General features: G+C 53.8%; 1 protein-coding gene across 3 annotated transcripts; it reads left to right on the top strand.

Moving 5' to 3' along the window:
• The first annotated feature begins 83 nt into the window (after positions 1 to 83).
• Positions 84 to 16,248, top strand: PI16 (peptidase inhibitor 16). 3 transcript variants are annotated; one of them, XM_064635834.1, is made up of 10 exons: positions 84 to 1,176; positions 2,392 to 2,607; positions 2,992 to 3,101; positions 3,859 to 3,947; positions 4,730 to 8,732; positions 11,073 to 11,291; positions 11,555 to 11,664; positions 12,042 to 12,130; positions 12,566 to 14,476; positions 14,841 to 16,248. In XM_064635834.1, exons 5-10 carry the CDS (start codon positions 8,580 to 8,582, stop codon positions 14,999 to 15,001), a joined length of 2,643 nt encoding a protein of 880 aa, XP_064491904.1. In that variant the 5' UTR covers positions 84 to 1,176; positions 2,392 to 2,607; positions 2,992 to 3,101; positions 3,859 to 3,947; positions 4,730 to 8,579; the 3' UTR covers positions 15,002 to 16,248. The 3 variants fall into 3 exon arrangements, with proteins under 3 accessions (XP_064491904.1, XP_064491903.1, XP_064491906.1); XM_064635833.1 differs by having other exon boundaries at positions 14,838 to 16,248; XM_064635836.1 differs by lacking the exon at positions 12,566 to 14,476 and having other exon boundaries at positions 14,838 to 16,248.
• The last annotated feature ends 1,884 nt before the right edge of the window (positions 16,249 to 18,132 follow it).

The raw sequence follows: 18,132 nt of genomic DNA, 5'->3' as shown, positions 1-18,132 counted from the left end.
ATTTTTGTGTTGCATGTCAGCCATTGAGAGATTATTTAACCCTTTTTGAGGGCATTTTTTTCTACGTGTAATTTTAAACCAGAAGTCAGAACATTTCCCAACATTGTTTGGGAAATGTCATAAGAAACACTTTGGGAAAAAGAAACTGTGCTGCCATTCAGTGGGACCTTGACAGGCTGGAGAGTTGGGAGGAGAGAAACCTAATGAGGTTCAACAAGAGCTGTCCTGTTATCCCTGGGGAGGGATAACCCCAGGTACCAGCCCAGGTTGGGGGTGACCTACTGGAGAGCAGCTCTGTGGAGAAGGAGCAGGGTCCTGGTGGGTGACAAGTTGATCATGAGCCAGCAGTGTGACCTGGGGGCCAGGAAGGACAGGGAGGTCCTGGGGGGCAATGGGAAGAGTGTGGCCAGCAGGTCAAGGCAGGTGAATCCTGCCCTGGTGAGGCACATTTGGGGTGTTGTGTTCAGTTCTGGTCTTCACAGTTCAAGAAGGACAAGGAGCTACTGGAGAGAGCCCAGCAGAGGCCCAAATGATTGAGGAAGTGGAGCATCTCTCTTGTGAGGAGACACTGCAGGAGCTGGGCCTGGTTAGTCTGGAGAAGACTGAGAGGGGATCTCATTAATGCCTGTAAATATCTTAAAGGCAGGTGCCAAGAGGATGGTTTCAGACTCTTTCAGTGGTGCCCAGGGACAGGACAAGGAGCAATGGCCATAAATTAAAACACAACAAGTTTCATCTCAACATGAGGAAGAAGTTCTTTCATGGAGGGTGGCAGAGCAGTGGAACAGCTGCCCAGGAAGGGTGTTTCTGCTCTCTGGAGACAGGAGTTGTCCTGTGCATTTGTTGGCACCAGCCGCAGTGGTGCCTCTTCATCAAGGGCAATACGTGACAGGGGTGTGTCCCACGTGGGTCCAAAACTCTAATAAATACATTTCCTCCCCAATCTTGAAGCTGTTGGGTGTTCCTTGCTGTAAATCTCACTCCCAGAGCCGTGGGCTGCCAAGAGCAGAAGCCGACTGCACGATGCTGAGCTCGGGTCTTCCTCCTGTTTTCCTGGTGCTCACAGTGCTGGAGCTGAGCTGGTCCCTGAGTGAGGAAGAAAAGAAGATAATCCTGGATGAGCATAATAGATACCGCTCCCAGGTCTCTCCTCCTGCCAGGGCTATGATGAAGTTGGTAAGTGGCTCTTATTGCAGAGGAGTCTCAGGGTGTTTGTGTGGTGCAAGCCTTGATCTCAATGCTGGGAGGGATCAGGGATTAGGGGAGGGTGAGCAATTGTCATGAAGGGTTACAGTGTCAGTGGGGAGGTTCCCTAAATTGGCTCTAAAGAGATGAGTTTCCTTAACTTGTAGAGTTGTCTTTGATAATTTCTGGAAGTTTTTAAGTGTGATCTGAGTCCCCTGATGCTCTGTCTGAGAGTGATGCAGTTCTCACTCACGGGTGCCTCCTGGAGCTCCTTGTGATGAGGAGGAAGGGCAGGTGAGACCTTGCCATGAGCAGGTGCCATGAGCTGGAGATGTTGCCATGGCCATTTGCAGGAGCTGGAGGGGGAATCCTGCTGATGCTTTGTGTTTGCATCAACTTCAAACATGACCCCCAGGTCTTTCAGTTTTTTGGGCTGTCCATCCCACTCCTAATCCTCACCATGCCTTGTGCAGGGCTGCCTTGGAGGTGAGGGATCCCCTCTTTTGCTCAGGGAAACCGAATCATGTCCCACATCGTGTGTGGCTGCAGTGGGAGAACAAACAAGCTCTAGAACTGGTGCTACCTTTTGTCTTCAATGGACTCTTGACTAAAATTTGGATATCATGTTTTATCTTCCACCACATGATTTGTCCTCACTGTTTGCAAATCATGTGGAGAAAGACAAGTGTTTGTCATGGATAGTTGGAGTCCTTTCCTCTTTGGGTCACCCTGTGCTTGGAGGAGACCTCCCTGCCTGACTCTAGAGTTGCCCAGGTGGAGTAAAACCTTTGTGGGCTGGTAAACAGGAGTTAACAACCAAAAGAACCAAAAATCTAAATTCAGGGAGAGGTCTGACTAGTGACTGCAGACTCAAAGGGGCCAGAGCCAGAACCCTGAGCACTGTGACAGTTTCTCCTCGCTGAGCTGAGGACGATCTGTGATGATGTTGGATGTGCTCCAGGTGAGGCTGTGAGAGTTGTGCTGATGCACTGACCTTCTCCTGTTTGACCTATAAACCAAGGTTTGGTTTGCTCTGGATCTGACCATCCTGACCTCTCCTGATGACTGTGTTGGGTGGGGATTTGAATTTTACTCCTGTATGGGCAAACTGTGTGGCCAGAGAGCCCAGAGGTCCTTGGTAAGTGCCTTGTTCATGTTGGAGAGCCCTGTGTCCCTCTCTCTGTGCTGATGCTGAGCTCCTTTCAGACCTGGGACACGGAGCTGGAGGCTGATGCTCAATCCCATGCAGAGAAGTGCATCTGGGAGGACGAGGAGAGTGGCGGACACAAGGAAAACCTCTTTGCTATGGCCCCAACCCTGGACCTCAAACATGCTGTGGCAGAATGGAACGGGGAGAGGAAATTCTACAGCTTGTTAACATCCACATGTCAGCCTGGGAAGACTTGTGGCAACTACAAACAGGTACAAGCTGCTGAGCTGGAGGGATGGGGCTGGTGGGAAAGGCACTGTACCAGAGCCCCAGCTCCTCCCAAAGTCTTTGCAAAGGGATGGGGAACCAGGTGGGAATCACAATGATACAGGGGGACCTGAGCATGGTGCCAGCCATTACCAGCCTTTGGGAGAAGACCTTTTAGCCCTCTTTTGGCTGTTCAGCAAAGCTGTGTGCCAGCTTGTCTCAGGCAGAGAGACAAAGTCTGGATGTTTCTTCACAGCTTGGGTGGGAACAAGGAGGAGCAGAGATGGTTGTGGTAATTATGTGAATGGATGTATGAAGCAGCCTTCAAGGCCAGGGGACAGGTTGCCTTCACCCACTCCCCTCACCTTCACCCCTGGTCTTTGCTGTAGGTGGTCTGGGCAGACACGGAACACATTGGCTGTGGGACAAAGCTTTGTGAGAAGATTGAAGGAAAGGAAACAGAGAACATGCACCTGCTGGTTTGCAAGTATTTTCCCCTGTAAGTCCCAGATCCTGCATGGATGTTGCGTCTTGATGGGTTTTTTTGTGCTGTAAATGTTTTCCTTCAGTCCTTTCATCAGAGCAGAGTTTGACCTTGGTCAGAAATGGAAGCAAAGCAGTTCCAAAGAAAGGCCTTCCTTATCTTGGGTTGGTCACAGAGGAAGGAAGGGTTGTCTGGCGATCCTTGCCCGTGATTGCTGAGGTCTGGTTCAGCTTCTGGCACAGACCCAGGGAGGGACCTTCTGCCCTGAGAGCTGCCCGAAGGTGAAGTGGCAGTAGCTGAGGGTACAAACAGCTCCCTGCTCTGGGCCTGGTTCTTCCCTGCTGGCAGCAGTGGTCGCCTGGGGTGGAGAAACCCTTTTGCACCAGCAGGAAGGGTTGGATGTGGAGGGAGAAGTGGGTACCCCCTTCACAGCCCTGGGACCAGCTCTGGGACCACTTGCTTGGGGCTGCTGAGACCAACTTAGAGCAGCTGGTGGCTGCAGACCTTCTTAGGGGTCTTGAGCAGAAGGGAGACAGAATCACTTGTCCCAGTGCCCACCCAGTGTTTCATTCTAAGGGATGTGCAGGATCTGGTCCATGGAGCTGTGTCCCCTGGCTTTAGCAGCCTTGGGCTCAGGCTGTTGAGTAAATGGCACTGACAGTCTGTGGCAGGAGACCATGACCTGTTTGTTACATTAATCCTGAGTTTTGCCTTGGCTGGGATATCCCAGCTGAATCAGACCCCTCTTTTTCTTGGCATCTTCTGCTTCCAGGGGTAATGAGAATGGCCGAAAGCCCTACTGGAAAGGACCCCCGTGCTCACTGTGTCCCAAGGGCACAGTCTGTGTGAACAACCTGTGTGGTGAGTGAGCGAAGCCGCGCGTGTCCCTTGAGGGGCTGTTGGGACTGAACCCCCTGGGTTGGGGTCCCAGCTCTGAACCCTCCTGGAGTTTTCAGGAAGCCCTGAGCCAGCAGGTCCAAGGCTGGACCATGAGAGCTCGGGAGCAATGGCTGCTCCTAAGACAGGTCAGCTGCCTCAGGATGAGGAGAACTGGACAAGGGCCTTGTATCCCCTTAGGCAGCACAACACCAGTGTCCACCACAGCTAGACCAGTACACACAGCATCAGAGCCCACCATAACCACAGCCAAGACACCACCCACAGCCACACTCCCAACCACAGCCAAGCCCAAACCCCCAACACCAGTACCTACCAAAACAGCCAAGCCAAAACCTGCCACCACACTCCCAACAGCAACCCCAGCCAGGCCAGAAACCACCACGCTGGCAGCCACAACAGCCATGGCCAAGCCAAAATCCACCACAGCTACAGCCAAGCCAACACCCACCACACCAAAATACACCAAAACTCTGGCTAAGCCAAAACCTGTTGCTACACCACCAACACCTGCCACAACAGCAAAGACACAACTGAAAACTGCCACAACCACAAAGCCAGAACCAGAAAGACCTGATCCTTCTGAGGCAGCCGGGGTAACTCTTTCCTTTGAGCCCATGTTAGACCTGGATTATAATCTCCACAGGCAGACACTGGAGAGTCTGTTAGCTCCTTCAGTACAGAGGATCTTCTCTTCTAACTTCATGTTTTCTCCTCTTCCTTCACATCTGCCCTGGACACTGAAGAACGGGAGACAGATCAGCCCACGACTGGAGCCGCCAGCACCTGCTTGGGGCTTTCGCTCTTCCTCCTCCCCAGTGCCATCCTGGTGGGCCTTCTGCTTTGAATGGTCTTTCTCAGCTCTCCCTGCTCCAGTCACCAAGGCTTTCTTCAGCACTGGTTGTTCCACAACCCTGCTGGGCTCAGGAGACCCCTCAGACAGTTCAGGCTGACACCTCCCTTCTTACGCTGCCTCATTTGCTCCAGCCCTGGCGAGCCTTCCTGAGGAGACTAAGGGCAGGAGGGTGTCTGCCATAACACTGGTGACCTTGGACACTTCTCCTTTCTTCCTGGCCAGCCTGGGCTTCTGTTCCATGTGCAAGGTGGGAGTGGTGAGCTGTCCCCCAGCCGTGTGGCCGGCAGGCCCCGCCGCACCGTGTCCCCAGGGACAGCAGGATGGCTTAGAAACTCAGGTGGCAACAAGACATGGTAGTTGGCTTTAGTGTTTTTTCAGGACGAGTTTCCAGCAAAAATGCTCTCTTCCCCTCCCCATGTGTCTGTTTATCTCAGATTTGGGCAAGTTTCATCTCTTTTCCTTTTTGTCCAGCAAGAGTCCAATATGAGGATTTCTATTTCCCTCCTGGTTCTGGTGTAACTTTGGCCAATACTATCCAGATATTCTCCCTGCTGCTCCTCACACCCTTGCAGCCCTTGCCTCTTCCCTCTCTCCTGTCTCTGCCCCATGTCCCACTCCTCAGTTATTGCCATTATCCATTGCCACAGCTTTATTTTACACTTGTGCCTTCACCTTTGTGCACGCACAGAAGAGAAACCTTGAGCCCTGAGAGGAGCCACCATCTCCTTCATACAGCTTTCCCTTGCAAGGCTTCCTTTCTTCTTTCTTCTTTGTATAACTGAAGTGTAATTCAATTTAAATACAGATCCCACTTGACAAATAATCTGTGTGTGGTGGAACCTGGTCCAGGAGAAACAATTCACCGCGTGAGTCGGTACAATCTGAGCTCAAGAGAGCCAAGTGATGTTGTTACAGGTCAGTGGTGGCTCTGCTGGCCCAGCAGCACCAGCTCTCCTGCAGGGAAGCAGCTGCCCGAGGGGTGTTTTGAGGTCGCGGTCGCGGCCGGCCCAGCCAGGCAGTGACCGGCAGATGGCACTGGGAGAGACACCACTGAGCACTGGGCAGCTCGGAATTCACCGCACGGATCCCTGCCGGCAGCGCCGAGCTTTATTTAATCGCCAGCTTCACACGGAGTTAAGGATCAGATTAAAAAGAACCTCCTGCCCAGGTGCCGCGGCTGCTGCGCGTTCTCGGGGCAGGCTGAGCTCCTGCTGCCCAGCTGCTCTGGGGGGGAAAATCCATCCGGGGGCTATGGACACATGAGAAAAGTGCAGCCAGAGCAGCTGCTGTTCCTCTGGGCTGAGGGCTGAGGGGTTGGAGCTGGTGCAAAACCACGTCTGGTTTTGCATCCGGGTGGAGGAGAACGTAGGGTGAATTCCCTACAAAGAATCCAAAGAGCAGAGAAGCATTTCTCCTCCCAGCAAAATCAGGGCATTTGGACAATAGCTGATTTTTTGCAGTGCTGGAAGTGTCCCCCCTGGTCCCACCATGGTCTCCCTCGCCTCAGCTGCCCTTTGGCACTCGCTGTGCTGGTTCAGACAATCCCCCACTCCCACCCTGCCCAGCTCACAGGGGTTCCCAGTCAACATGTGTGTCCCAGTGTTTTAAAGTCACAGGATCATAGAATGGATGAATGAATAGTATGGAAGATGATAAACTCCTCCAGAGCTCATAAAAGTGGGTGAGTAGGGAAGAGAAACATCCTGTTACTACCAAGCCAGTGCATGAGCCTTGTTAGACACCAACCAGCCATTTTCAAGACCCTCAGGATGTGAGTCAGTAGAAAACCAGGCTTGATTACTACAGAGTGGGGCCTCTCTGGAGCCACCAGCCATGAGCAGCCCCTGTCAGGTGTCGGTGTGTGGCTCCTGTCCCTGTGCAGAGGGTCCCCGGGGTGTGGTGGACGGGCTGTTCCTGCATTCCACACACACTTACCTAATGCCGGCTGGACAGGAGTGTGTCAGCTCCAGGGTGGGGCTTGGGCCTTGCACTGCTAATCTTGATGCTTCAGACATTGGCTCCAGACAGAGCTGTCGGAGCAGGTTTGGAGTTGAGAGATGTCCCTGCACCCTTTTAGCAGCAGCTGCCCTGCCCTTGCCGTAAATCAGCTGTTACTCACGTTTCCCCACGAGCCACATGCCCTGGTGGTGACTCCTCCAGGGCTGTTTGCTCTTCCCCACAAGCTCTGGGTATCCCATTTTATTTTATCCTTGTTGCCACACTCTCTCCTGCAAGGCTTAGCCAGGATGTTGTAGGGCCAGGGGCTACATGGAGCCTGGCCCTGCATCTCCACACCACGTTTGCAGAGACCAGCACCTGCACTGGTCTAGTGGAAGGTGTCCCTGTCCATGGCAGGGGGTTGGAATGAGATGAGCTTTAAGGTCACTTCCAATCCAAACCATTCTGGGATCCTCAGCACTGCCTTGTTCCTCATCAGCCAGGCCACGGTGAGCTGGCCAGCAGGAGCTGGGGCTTGTGTTGATCCCTTCTGGATGTTTCTCCAGGTCTATGGAGCAAGGCTGTTGAGGTGTCTCTATTATGAGATGGATTTGCCTTAGCAAGAAATGGGAACCTCTGGTTTGACCAGCTGAGTTGAAGCCTGGTGAGATGTTGGCCTCAAACCCTGCTTGCAGGAATTGTTGGGGTATTGAGGGTATGGCAGACCCCAGACCTAAGGGAGGAGAAGGTAATACAGAGGGATCAGAGATTTGGGGGGCAGTAGGAGAGCTGTAGTGGTGAGAGAGGTGATCAGTGTGGCCAAAACAAGAGGAAAAATGGCAAAGCACTGTCTGGGGAGCCGGGAGGGGAGAGGGGGAGGCAGAGCTGCAGCGTGTGATTAACTTGGCTGTGCTGACCAGAGCTGCCCACCCGCTGATCCTTTCTAACAGCCCGTGATCCCAGAGGAGCCCCTGGAGCCGAGCCGGGCGGTTGCACAATCACAGATGGGGAGCCGAGGCTGCAGCAGCCGGGGGGGGCTCTGCCAGACAGGCTCTGTGCTGGGGGCTCCAGGACCCCGATGTTGGGCCCTCCAGGTGCCTGTGGGAGGGAGCAGAGCCTGTCCCTGCACAGCCAAGGGTCTGGTTATTCCAGCCAGCCCAGATTTTTATTATTCCAGCCCTGAGCCTGGCCCAGGAAAGGGGCATCAACCCTCTGCTTGCCCCTCATTCCCAGCCCTGGGGGCCTGTTCCTCAGCTGCCATTGCTGTGCCCCCAACACAGATCTGGGGACAAGGTGGGCTCTGACCCTGCCTGGGGAGTTCCTGTGCTGCAAAGTCTCTCAGCAGTTGCCTCTTGTTGCCTTCATTTCTAACACAGCTGCATTCCAGGGATGGGGGAGGACCCGGGTGAAAACAGGGGTTTGCTGGCTGCTGTGGGATCATTGTTATAGACTGGGAGAAAAGGGACAGGAGGTAGAGGAGAGGACCCATAACTGAGGGCTCAGGGAATGGCTGGGGTTTGGAGCAGCAGAGGCTTGGATGAAGAATGCTGATCCAGGGATTAGGATTCAGGCACAGGGTCTGTCCCAGGGAGTGGACCCCGCGCGTTCGCTGGCACCGGCCACGGTGCTGCCTCTCCATCCAGGCCGATATGTGAGATGGGTGTGTTCTGCATGGCTCCAAAACTCTAATAAATACATTTCCTCCCCAATCTTGAAGCTGTTGGGTGTTCCTTGCTTTTGGGAGGTGCTTTAAATGTGACTGCCAGAGCCGTGGGCTGCTAAGAGCAGAAGCCGACTGCACGATGCTGAGCTCGGGTCTTCCTCCTGTTTTCCTGGTGCTCACAGTGCTGGAGCTGAGCTGGTCCCTGAGTGAGGAAGAAAAGAAGATAATCCTGGATGAGCATAATAGATACCGCTCCCAGGTCTCTCCTCCTGCCAGGGCTATGATGAAGTTGGTAAGTGGCTCTTATTGCAGAGGAATCTCAGGGTGTTTGTGTGGTGCAAGCCTTGATCTCAATGCTGGGAGGGATCAGGGATTAGGGGAGGCAGAGCAATTGTCATGTAGGGTTACAAGGAGGTGTCAATGGGGGATTCCCTAAATTGGCTCTAAAGAGATGAGTTTCCTTGAACTACAGAATTGTCTTTGATAATTTCTGGAAGTTTTTAAGTGTGATCTGAGTCCCCTGATGCTCTGCATGAGTGGTGCAGCTTTTGCTCATCTGGATGTGCTGGAGCTCCTTGTGATGAGGAGGAAGGGCAGGTGAGACCTTGCCATGAGCAGGTGCCATGAGCTGGAGACGTTGCCATGGCCATTTGCAGGAGCTGGAGGGGGAATCCTGCTGTGTGGGGCATCATCTGGTGCTTTGTATTCGCCTTTGCATTTGAAGAAGCTTTTATCTATAGGAGGGACCGTCAACTTCAAACATGTCAGTCAGGTTTTTCAGGGATTTGGGCTGTTCATCACATTCCTAATCCTCACCATGACTTGGTGTCTTGAAGGTGAAGGATCTCCTATTTTGCTCCAGAAAGCCAAATCATGTCCCACAGCACCTGTGGCTGCAGTGGAAGGGAAAATGAGCTCTGGAGCTGGCGCTACTTTTTGTCTTCTTTGGGCTCCTGATTTGATTAACTCCTGCACTAGGTGATTTTTCCTCACTCTCTGCAAATCACGTGGAGAAGGACAACTGTTTACCATGGATAGTTGGAGTCCTTTCCTCTTTGGGTCCCCTTGCGCTTGTAGGAGACCTCCCTGTCTGCCCCAAAGGTTGCCCAGGTGGAGTAAAACCTTTGTGGGCTGGTAAATTGTAGCAAAAAGCTAAATTCAGGGGGAGGAGGTCTGATTATGGCTTCAGACTCAACGGGGACAGAGCCAGAATATTAAGGACCATAATCCTGCAGAACCCACCAGGCCAGGCACAGAAAACTTGGAGTGTCAGGGCTTGGGAGCCAAAGTCTTACAGAAAGCCTGAGGAAAAGGATCTCTCAGGGTCTTTAAGTCAGTGCAATTCCAAACCTGTGACGGCTGTTCCCTGCTGAGGCTTTGATTGCAGCCCCTGTGCTTTGAGATGCTCCCCCGGCAGCGCTGCTTTGCCTCTGCTTAAAAACCCAGGACCCGCTCGTGGTCTGGAGCCAAACGCTCGGGGGTTGGTTTTCTTTGAAGCACAAAAAATGTTTAGCTTACAGCAGCCCTGACAATTCCTTGGTAGAGGTTTTCCGTGAGAGCCATCCCTGCCTCCCTCCTGGGGTGTTTTCCTGGGCTGCCTTTGCCCCGGGCTCACCTGCTGCCGTGGCACCGCGCCTGGCTGAGGTCACCCCGCGCTTCCTTCTGGGACACGGGCTGGTTGCCGTGGAAATGTTCAGGCACTGGGGGGGATATGCAGCCTAAAGCCAATTCCGTTTTTAATGAGGCAAATCTGCAGGTGCAAGTCGCCAGTTTATGGAGCCCAGCTCGGTGCCAGAGGGAGGGGGGTGTGCGCTCCCCACACTGGGTCTCCAGCCTGGCTGGGGCCATGGTGGGAGGTGATCCAACACCCCCTGTCCCCATCCAGGTGCTTCCTTCCCTCCCAGTGCCCTCAACACCCCGATGGTGACGTGCCCTGCATCAGGGCCATGCTCTGTCCCCCTTTGGATCCAGCCCTGGCTCCGGCTGGGAAGGTCCCCCCTCAGGACCCCCTGTTTGCTGGGCTGCCTTCCAGCTCAAAGCTGCTCCTCCATCAAATGGCTCAGGGATGGTCCAAACAGCTGCGGTGTAGGATTCCTCGTGTGCATCCCTGCAGGGAGACCTCTCCTCCTCCTCCTCCTCCTCCTTCTCCTGCATATCAATGTGGCCAAGGGGGCTCAGCTGGTGGCGGGGCCGCCGCCGCTCCGGAGGGGGCTCCTGGCAGGCGCCCAGCCGGGAACGTCTCGGATCCAGGCAAAAACATGATGTTTCCCAGGAGTGTGTGTTTTGTACAGCTGGTAGGGGAGATGTGTCCTGCTCTCCTCCCATCCCACCCTGGGCAGGGAGGGACATCCCCAGGCACCCTCTGGCGTGACCCGGGGTGGGTTTCCTCCCTTCCACCCGACTTCACGGTTTCTCCTCGCTGAGCTGAGGATGCTCCGTGATGATGTTGGATGTGCTTCAGGAGAGGCTGTGAGGGTCGTGCTGATGCACTGACCTTCTCCTGTTTGACCTGTAAGCCAAGGTTTGGGTTGTGCTGGGTCTGACCATGGAGCTCCCCTCCCCTGAGGACTGTGTTGGGTAGCACTGGGAGCCTGGTGTCCATTTCTCTGTGCTGATGCCAAGCTGCTTTCAGACCTGGGACAAGGAGCTGGAGAGCCTTGCTCAATCCTACGCAGAGAAGTGCATCTGGGACCACAACAAGGAGAGGGGCCGACGGGGAGAAAACCTCTTTGCCATGGCCCCAATGCTGGAACTAGAATTTGCTGTGGAAGACTGGAACGGGGAGGAGAAATTCTACAACTTGACAACATCCACATGTGTCCCTGGGCAGATGTGTGGCCACTACACCCAGGTACCAGCTGCTGGGGGGGAGGGATGGCTGCTCAGCAGAGCTGGGTGCCAGCTTGTCTTGGGCAGAGAGATGAGGTTTCTTCACAGCTTGGGTGGGTGCAAGGAGGAGCAGAGATGGTGGTGGATCCTGAATGCCAAAGCAACATGGGGATGTGGGATCTGGGGCACACACTAAGGTTGGTGTAGTCACAGAGCAGCCTTCAAAGCCAGGGGACAGGTTGCCTTCACCCACTCCCCTCACCTTCACCCTGGTCTTTGCCTTAGGTGGTCTGGTCAGACACAAAACAGATTGGCTGCGGGGCAAAGTTCTGTGAGAAGATCGAAGGAATCGAAACAGAGAACATGCACCTGCTGGTTTGCAACTATTATCCCGCGTAAGTCCCAGGCCTGGCATGGCTTGGTGCATCTCTGTGGGGTTTCTGTGCTGGAAATGTCCTTCCTCCTGTCCTGATATCAGAGCAGGGTTGGCCTTGGTCAGAAATAGAAGCAAAGCGGTTCCAAAGAAGGCCTTTGTTCTAAGGGATGTGCAGGATCTGGTCCATGGAGCTGTGTCCCCTGGCTTTAGCAGCCTTGGGCTCAGGCTGTTGAGTAAATGGCACTGACAGTCTGTGGCAGGAGACCACGACCTGTTTGTTACATTAATCCTGAGTTTTGCCTTGGCTGGGATATCCCAGCTGAATCAGACCCCTCTTCAGAGCGGGTGTTTCCCTTTTCCTCACGCCTGCTTTTTCTTGGCATCTTCTGCTTCCAGGGGTAATGTGAAAGGGAAAAAGCCCTACTGGGAAGGACCCCCGTGCTCGACGTGTCCCGAGGGCACAGTCTGTGTGAACAACCTGTGTGGTGAGTGAGCGAAGCCGCGCGTGTCCCTCGAGGGGCCGTTGGGACTGAAACCCCTGGGTTGGGGTCCAAGCTCTGAACCCTCCTGGAGTTTCAGGAAGCCCTGAGCCAGCAGGTCCAAGGCTGGACCATGAGAGCTCAGGAGCAATGGCTGCTCCTAAGACAGGTCAGCTGCCTCAGGATGAGGAGAATTGGACAAGAGCCTTGTATCCCCTTAGGCAGCACTTTTTGCCCCTTGCAGGGCAAGGCATTGTGTGAGGGAGATGAAGTGTCTCCAGGTCGGCAACCCCAGAGTGGGGGATGGCCCAGAGTGACCAGAGAGGGGTTGGCTGCTGCTTCTTCATCCCCTCACTGGTTTCTGCTGGTCCTGCTCAGTGCAGGGGATCCGCTGAGTCAGCTGAGCCAGTCTAACCCACGGCACTTTTCATCTCTTACCAGAACTCGTTGTAGAAGAGACCACTCCGGCCTCTGTGACAACAAAGGCAAGGCCATCCACCCCAACCACAGCCCTGCCAAAACCCACAGCCACAGCCAAACCAGAACCCACAGCACCAGCACACACCACAGCCAAACCAGAACCCACAGCCAAACCAGAACCTACAGCCAAATCAGAACCCACAGCCAAACCAGAACCCACAGCCAAACCAGTACACACCACAGCCAAACCATCACCCACAGCCAAACCAGAACCTACAGTCAAATCAGAACCCACAGCCAAACCAGTACACACCACAGCCAAACCAGAACCCACAGCACCAGTACACACCACAGCCAAATCAGAACCCACAGCCAAACCAGAACCTACAGCCAAACCAGTACACACCACAGCCAAACCAGAACCCACAGCAGCAGAGTCCATCACAGCCACAGCCAAACCAGAACTCACACCAGTGTCCACCACAGCCAAACCAGAACCCACAGCACCAGCACACACCACAGCCAAACCAGAACCCACAGCACCAGCACACACCACAGCCAAACCATCACCCAAAACCGCACTTCCAACCACAACCACAGCCAAGCCACCACCCACACCCACACTCCCAACCACAGCCAAGCCCAAACCCCCAACAGCAGCACCCATTACAACAGCCAAGCCCAAACCTGCCACCACGCTCCCAACAACAACCCCAGCCAAGCCAAAACCCCCCATGCCAGCAGCCACCACTACAGCCAAGCCAAAGCCCACCTCGCTAACAACCACCACGCCAAAACCCACCACAGCAACCACTATGCCCACAAAAACAATGCCAAAACACACCACAACCAACACTACCAGCAGGTCAACACCAACCACACCAAAACCCACCATAACAACCACTACAGCCAAGCCATCACCCACTGCAACCACCATGATGGCCAAACCAACACCCACCACACCAAAACCCACCACAACCACCACTATGCCCACAAAAACAATGCCAACACCCACCACAACCAACACTACCAGCAGGTCAACACCAACCACACCAAAACCCACCACAACCACCACTACAGCCAAGCCAGAACCCACCATAACCACCACTACCACCAAGCCATCACCCACTACAACCACCACGATGGCCAAACCAACACCCACCACACCAAACCCCAACACAACCACCACTACAGCCAAGCCAAAACCAACCACAGCTATGACCAAGCCAACACCCACCACACCAAACCCCACCACAACCACCACTACAGCCAAGCCAAAACCAACCACAGCTATGACCAAACCAATACCCACTACATCAAAACCCATTCCAGCTTTGGCTACGTCAAAACCTGGTACAACCACAGCCAAGCCAACACCCACCACACAAACCAAACCAACACCTGCTGCTACACCAAAATCTACCACCACTACAGCCAAGCCAACACCTGCTGCTACAACACCAAAACCTGCCACAACAGCAAAGACACAACCAAAAGCTGCCACTACCACAAAGGCAGAACCAGAAAGACCTGATCCTTCTGACGCAACCGGGCTCACTCTTTCCTCTGAGCCCACGTTAGACCCAGATTATAAAGTATCTCCAGAGGCAGACACTGGAGAGCCTGTTAGCTCCTTCACTACAGAGAATCCAGCCTTATTAGAAAGCAGGGGCACAGCCTTCAGCCCCAGGTCAGTCCCAGAAACAAAGAAAGGTGTCAAAGAGGATGGGAAAGAGAAATCAGCCTTTTCCAGTCCACCTCCGTCCCTCAGCCAAGTTGTTCCAGGGATCAAGTTAGGTTTCAATAGAGCTGAGCTCATAACCCCCTCCAAGTCAGTGGTCCTCAGCCCTGAAGAGCCCACCTTCTTGCGCTTAACATCATCCTCCAAAGAAAGAAAAGGGCAGAGCCCCCATTTCCAGACCTCCCTGTCAGGTAAGGTATCCGTGGGGTCTGTGCTGGCACGGACACTCGGACATGCAGTGATCCCCAAGCAGCATGGAGAGGGCTTGGGAGGAACAGTGTCAGACTGGTCCTTTGGATCCCCCTCTCATACGTGGCCTTTTCCTCACTCTTTCCTCTAACACTGAGGGGCTGGTTGGATGTCTGGCCCCTGAAGCATGGTCTTGTTTGCAGCCTGCTCCCACTAACCCACGGGCTGTCACGCCTCCCCTGGACCGGAGCTCTGCTGCCCCGCGGTGCCTCGGGGCACATCACTGACAGACCTGCATGAGTGGGAGTTCCTCTTCTGTCCAGGTCTTCCCCTCTAACTCCATGTTTTCTTCTCTTCTTTCAGCAGGTGCCCTGGACACTGAAGAAATGGAGACAGACACTGAAGAAATGGAGACAGGCTCGGAACAGACAAACGTGGATCAGCCCACGACTGGAGCCGCCAGCACCTGCTTGGGGTTTTCACTCTTCCTCCTCCCCAGTGCCATCCTGGTGGGCCTTCTGCTTTGAATGGTCTTTCTCAGCTCTCCCTGCTCCAGTCACCATGGCTTTCTTCAGCACTGGTTGTTCCACAACCCTGCTGGGCTCAGGAGACCCCTCAGACAGTTCAGGCTGACACCTCCCTTCTTACGCTGCCTCATCTGCTCCAGCCCCGGGCAGTGGCAGCCCCGTGGGAACTTGGTCCCCTTCCTGAGGAAAGCCAAGGGCAGGAGGGTGTCTGCCATAACACTGGTGACCTTGGACACTTCTCCTTTCTTCCTGGCCAGCCTGGGCTTCTGTTCCATGTGCAAGGTGGGAGTGGTGAGCTGTCCCCCAGCCGTGTGGCCGGCAGGCCCCGCCGCACCGTGTCCCCAGGGACAGCAGGACCCAAGCGGCAAAGAGAGACGTGGTGGTTGGCTTTGGTGTTTGTAGATGAAACACGGTGGTTGGCTTTGGTGTTTTCTGCTGTTCATCAGGATGAGCCTCCAGCAAAAATCCTCTTTTCCCTTCCCAGTGTGTCTGTTTGTCTCAGATTTGGGCAAGTTTCATCTCTTTCCCTTTTTGTCCAAAGAGAGGATTTTTTATTTTCCTGTTCCCCTCCTGGTTCTGGTGTAGCTTTGGCCAGATATTCTCCCTGCTGCTCCTCACATCCCTGCAGCCCTTGCCTCTTCCCTCTCTCCTGTCTCTGCCCCATGTCCCACTCCTCAGTTATTGCCATTATCCATTGCCACAGCTTTATTTTACGCCTGTGCCTTCACCTTTGTGCACGCACAGAAGAGAAACCTTGAGCCCTGAGAGGAGCCACCATCTCCTTCATACAGCTTTCCCTTGCATGGCTTCTTTCTTTGCATAATTTCCGTGTATTTGAATTTAGGTACAGATTCCTCTTGACATATAATCTATGTGTGGTGGATCCTGGTCCAGGAGAAAAAAGTCACCACACGAGTCGGTACAATCTGAGCTCAAGAGAGCCAAGTGATGATGTTACAGGTCATTAGCGGCTCCAGGACTTGTTGCAGAACCACTGTCATTATCTGAGACACTGTGTTTTGTTACCCCACATCTCCCTTCACCTGAGGATTCCCAGTCAGGTGTGTTAAATATGTGACAAGCTTTCCAGACTGGTGGGAGGAAGATAACTGGAAGATACAGTCCCTTCTCTGGTGATTGCATCCTTTGATTTCTTACACAGGTGAGGTGGAGGATGACCTGCATTGTTCATATCCTCCCACCTGCTGCTCTGTCCTGTGCACTGAATAAATCCTTTTGTTAAAGTCTGTGTGGGGTGTGCAGTGTCTTGCTGTGGGATCTGAAGGCTGGGAGCCACTTATTTTACCTGTAAAAATGCTCCTGACTGTGTGCTCAGGGAGAATTCCTAAAAACCAATGTGACTTCTGGGTGTGCTGAAGGATTTTTTTGTCTTTCCAAAAGCATCCAGGTGCTGCTTTTTGTAAGGATGTAACTTAGTTTTTTTAAACCCATCTAAAAGCAGCAGGAGGAGGGCTTTGAGAGTGACATGGGGATTCAGGATGACGTAGGGAATTTTCCTCGGGCACCCAGCTGAGTGCAAAGCAAAAATGTGTCCCCACCAGGAATTTTTGGGCAAGGAAAGCAAGAGAAAGAGAGCTCAGAGCAAGAAAAAACCCCAAACAATCAAAACTTCAGCTGGATCGCTTCTGGCTCCCTGTTTTAGGAAGCTCAGCACCAGCCTCTCACGCCCTAAACACACACAATTTCATCTTTGCAGCACAGAAAGAAGTTAATTACAAATGTGTGTCCCCAGACCCGGTGTTTCCACTTCAGGACATCCATCTGGGAGCAGCATGTGGGGAAAGGGCTTTGTGGGGCAGGAACTCGCGGCGCAGGAGCAGCGCTGGTCTCCGACCTCGGCTTTTTGCTTTCCCCCCATCATCCTGCCCTTGCTTTTCCCAGCAAAGCTGCCCTGCAGCTCCACATTTCCCTTCTCCCAGGTCCCTGCTGCAGGAGCCCAGCAGCACCAGCTCTCCTGCAGGGAAGCAGCTGCCCGAGGGGTGTTTTGAGGTCACGGTCGCGGCCGGCCCAGCCAGGCAGTGACCGGCAGATGGCACTGGGAGAGACACCACTGAGCACTGGGCAGCTCGGAATTCACCGCACGGATCCCTGCCGGCAGCGCCGAGCTTTATTTAATCGCCAGCTTCACACGGAGTTAAGGATCAGATTAAAAAGAACCTCCTGCCCAGGTGCCGCGGCTGCTGCGCGTTCTGGGGCAGGCTGAGCTCCTGCTGCCCAGCTGCTCTGGGGGGAAAAATCCATCCGGGGGCTATGGACACATGAGAAAAGTGCAGCCAGAGCAGCTGCTGTTCCTCTGGGCTGAGGGCTGAGGGGTTGGAGCTGGGAGTGCATTTCAGAGCCACTGGTTCTGGTTTTGCATGCGGGTGGAGGAGAACGTAGGGTGAATTCCCTACAAAGAATCCAAAGAGCAGAAAAGCATTTCTCCTCCCAGCAAAATCAGGGCACTTGGGCTACACCTGATTTTTTGCAGTGCTGGAACCGTCCCCACCCCCCCTCCCTTCCCCGCTGAGGTGCTGCTAATTAACAGCCTCCAAAATAATTTTAGGATTTGAGCATTTTATCATTATTTTGGGGCTAGAGAACCTTGTGAAAACTGTTGAGTTTTGTTTTCCTTAAGGTTTTGACTTCTGGAGACATGCTGTTGTGCAAGGACCTATTTATAGAGTTCCTTGTAGCAGAAAACTCCAAACCAGGAGGAAATCCGCTTTCCTCTTCCCCCTGCACCCCAGGACAGTGGGGCTGAGCCCTTCTCACACAGGCATTGGGGGGGGTTGGTTTAATCCTAAATTAGGGGGCCCAGGCAGGGGCAGGGTTTGGTGTGGAGCACAGGGGAGGACACAAAACGTTCAAGGGAGGCTTTAACAGCATTTCTGCTCCATTTCTGGTGTTGGCACCCCTGGTATTGGGGTGACCCTGGCAAAGATGCTGCCAGGTCCTTACAGCCCCACAGCCATGTGTGGTGGGAGGAGGAGAAGGCACCAACCATCAGTTGGGGTGAGCTGGGTTAAAACCATGCGATTTTTTGGTGTTTATATGGTCTGGCTGCTGTGTGAGCCCCACCTGCTTGGTTCTTTCCACCCCTGGGGCCTGTTCCCAGCGGGGACAGGGAC

The sequence above is a fragment of the Pseudopipra pipra genome, chromosome 25, assembly GCF_036250125.1.
Source record: "Pseudopipra pipra isolate bDixPip1 chromosome 25, bDixPip1.hap1, whole genome shotgun sequence".
Classification (NCBI taxonomy): Eukaryota; Metazoa; Chordata; class Aves; order Passeriformes; family Pipridae; genus Pseudopipra; species Pseudopipra pipra.
Note: the sequence above shows the minus strand (reverse complement) of the source record. Positions and strands in the feature narration are given on the sequence as shown.

Bases quoted from the DNA above. Each gene is read 5' to 3' on its own strand.
- PI16 (XM_064635833.1), top strand. From the start codon at position 8,580: ATGCTGAGCTCGGGTCTTCCTCCTGTTTTCCTGGTGCTCACAGTGCTG. The intron at 11,665-12,041 runs GTAAGTCCCAGG...TTCTGCTTCCAG, and splicing joins GTTTGCAACTATTATCCCGC to GGGTAATGTGAAAGGGAAAA. The intron at 12,131-12,565 runs GTGAGTGAGCGA...ATCTCTTACCAG, and splicing joins CTGTGTGAACAACCTGTGTG to AACTCGTTGTAGAAGAGACC.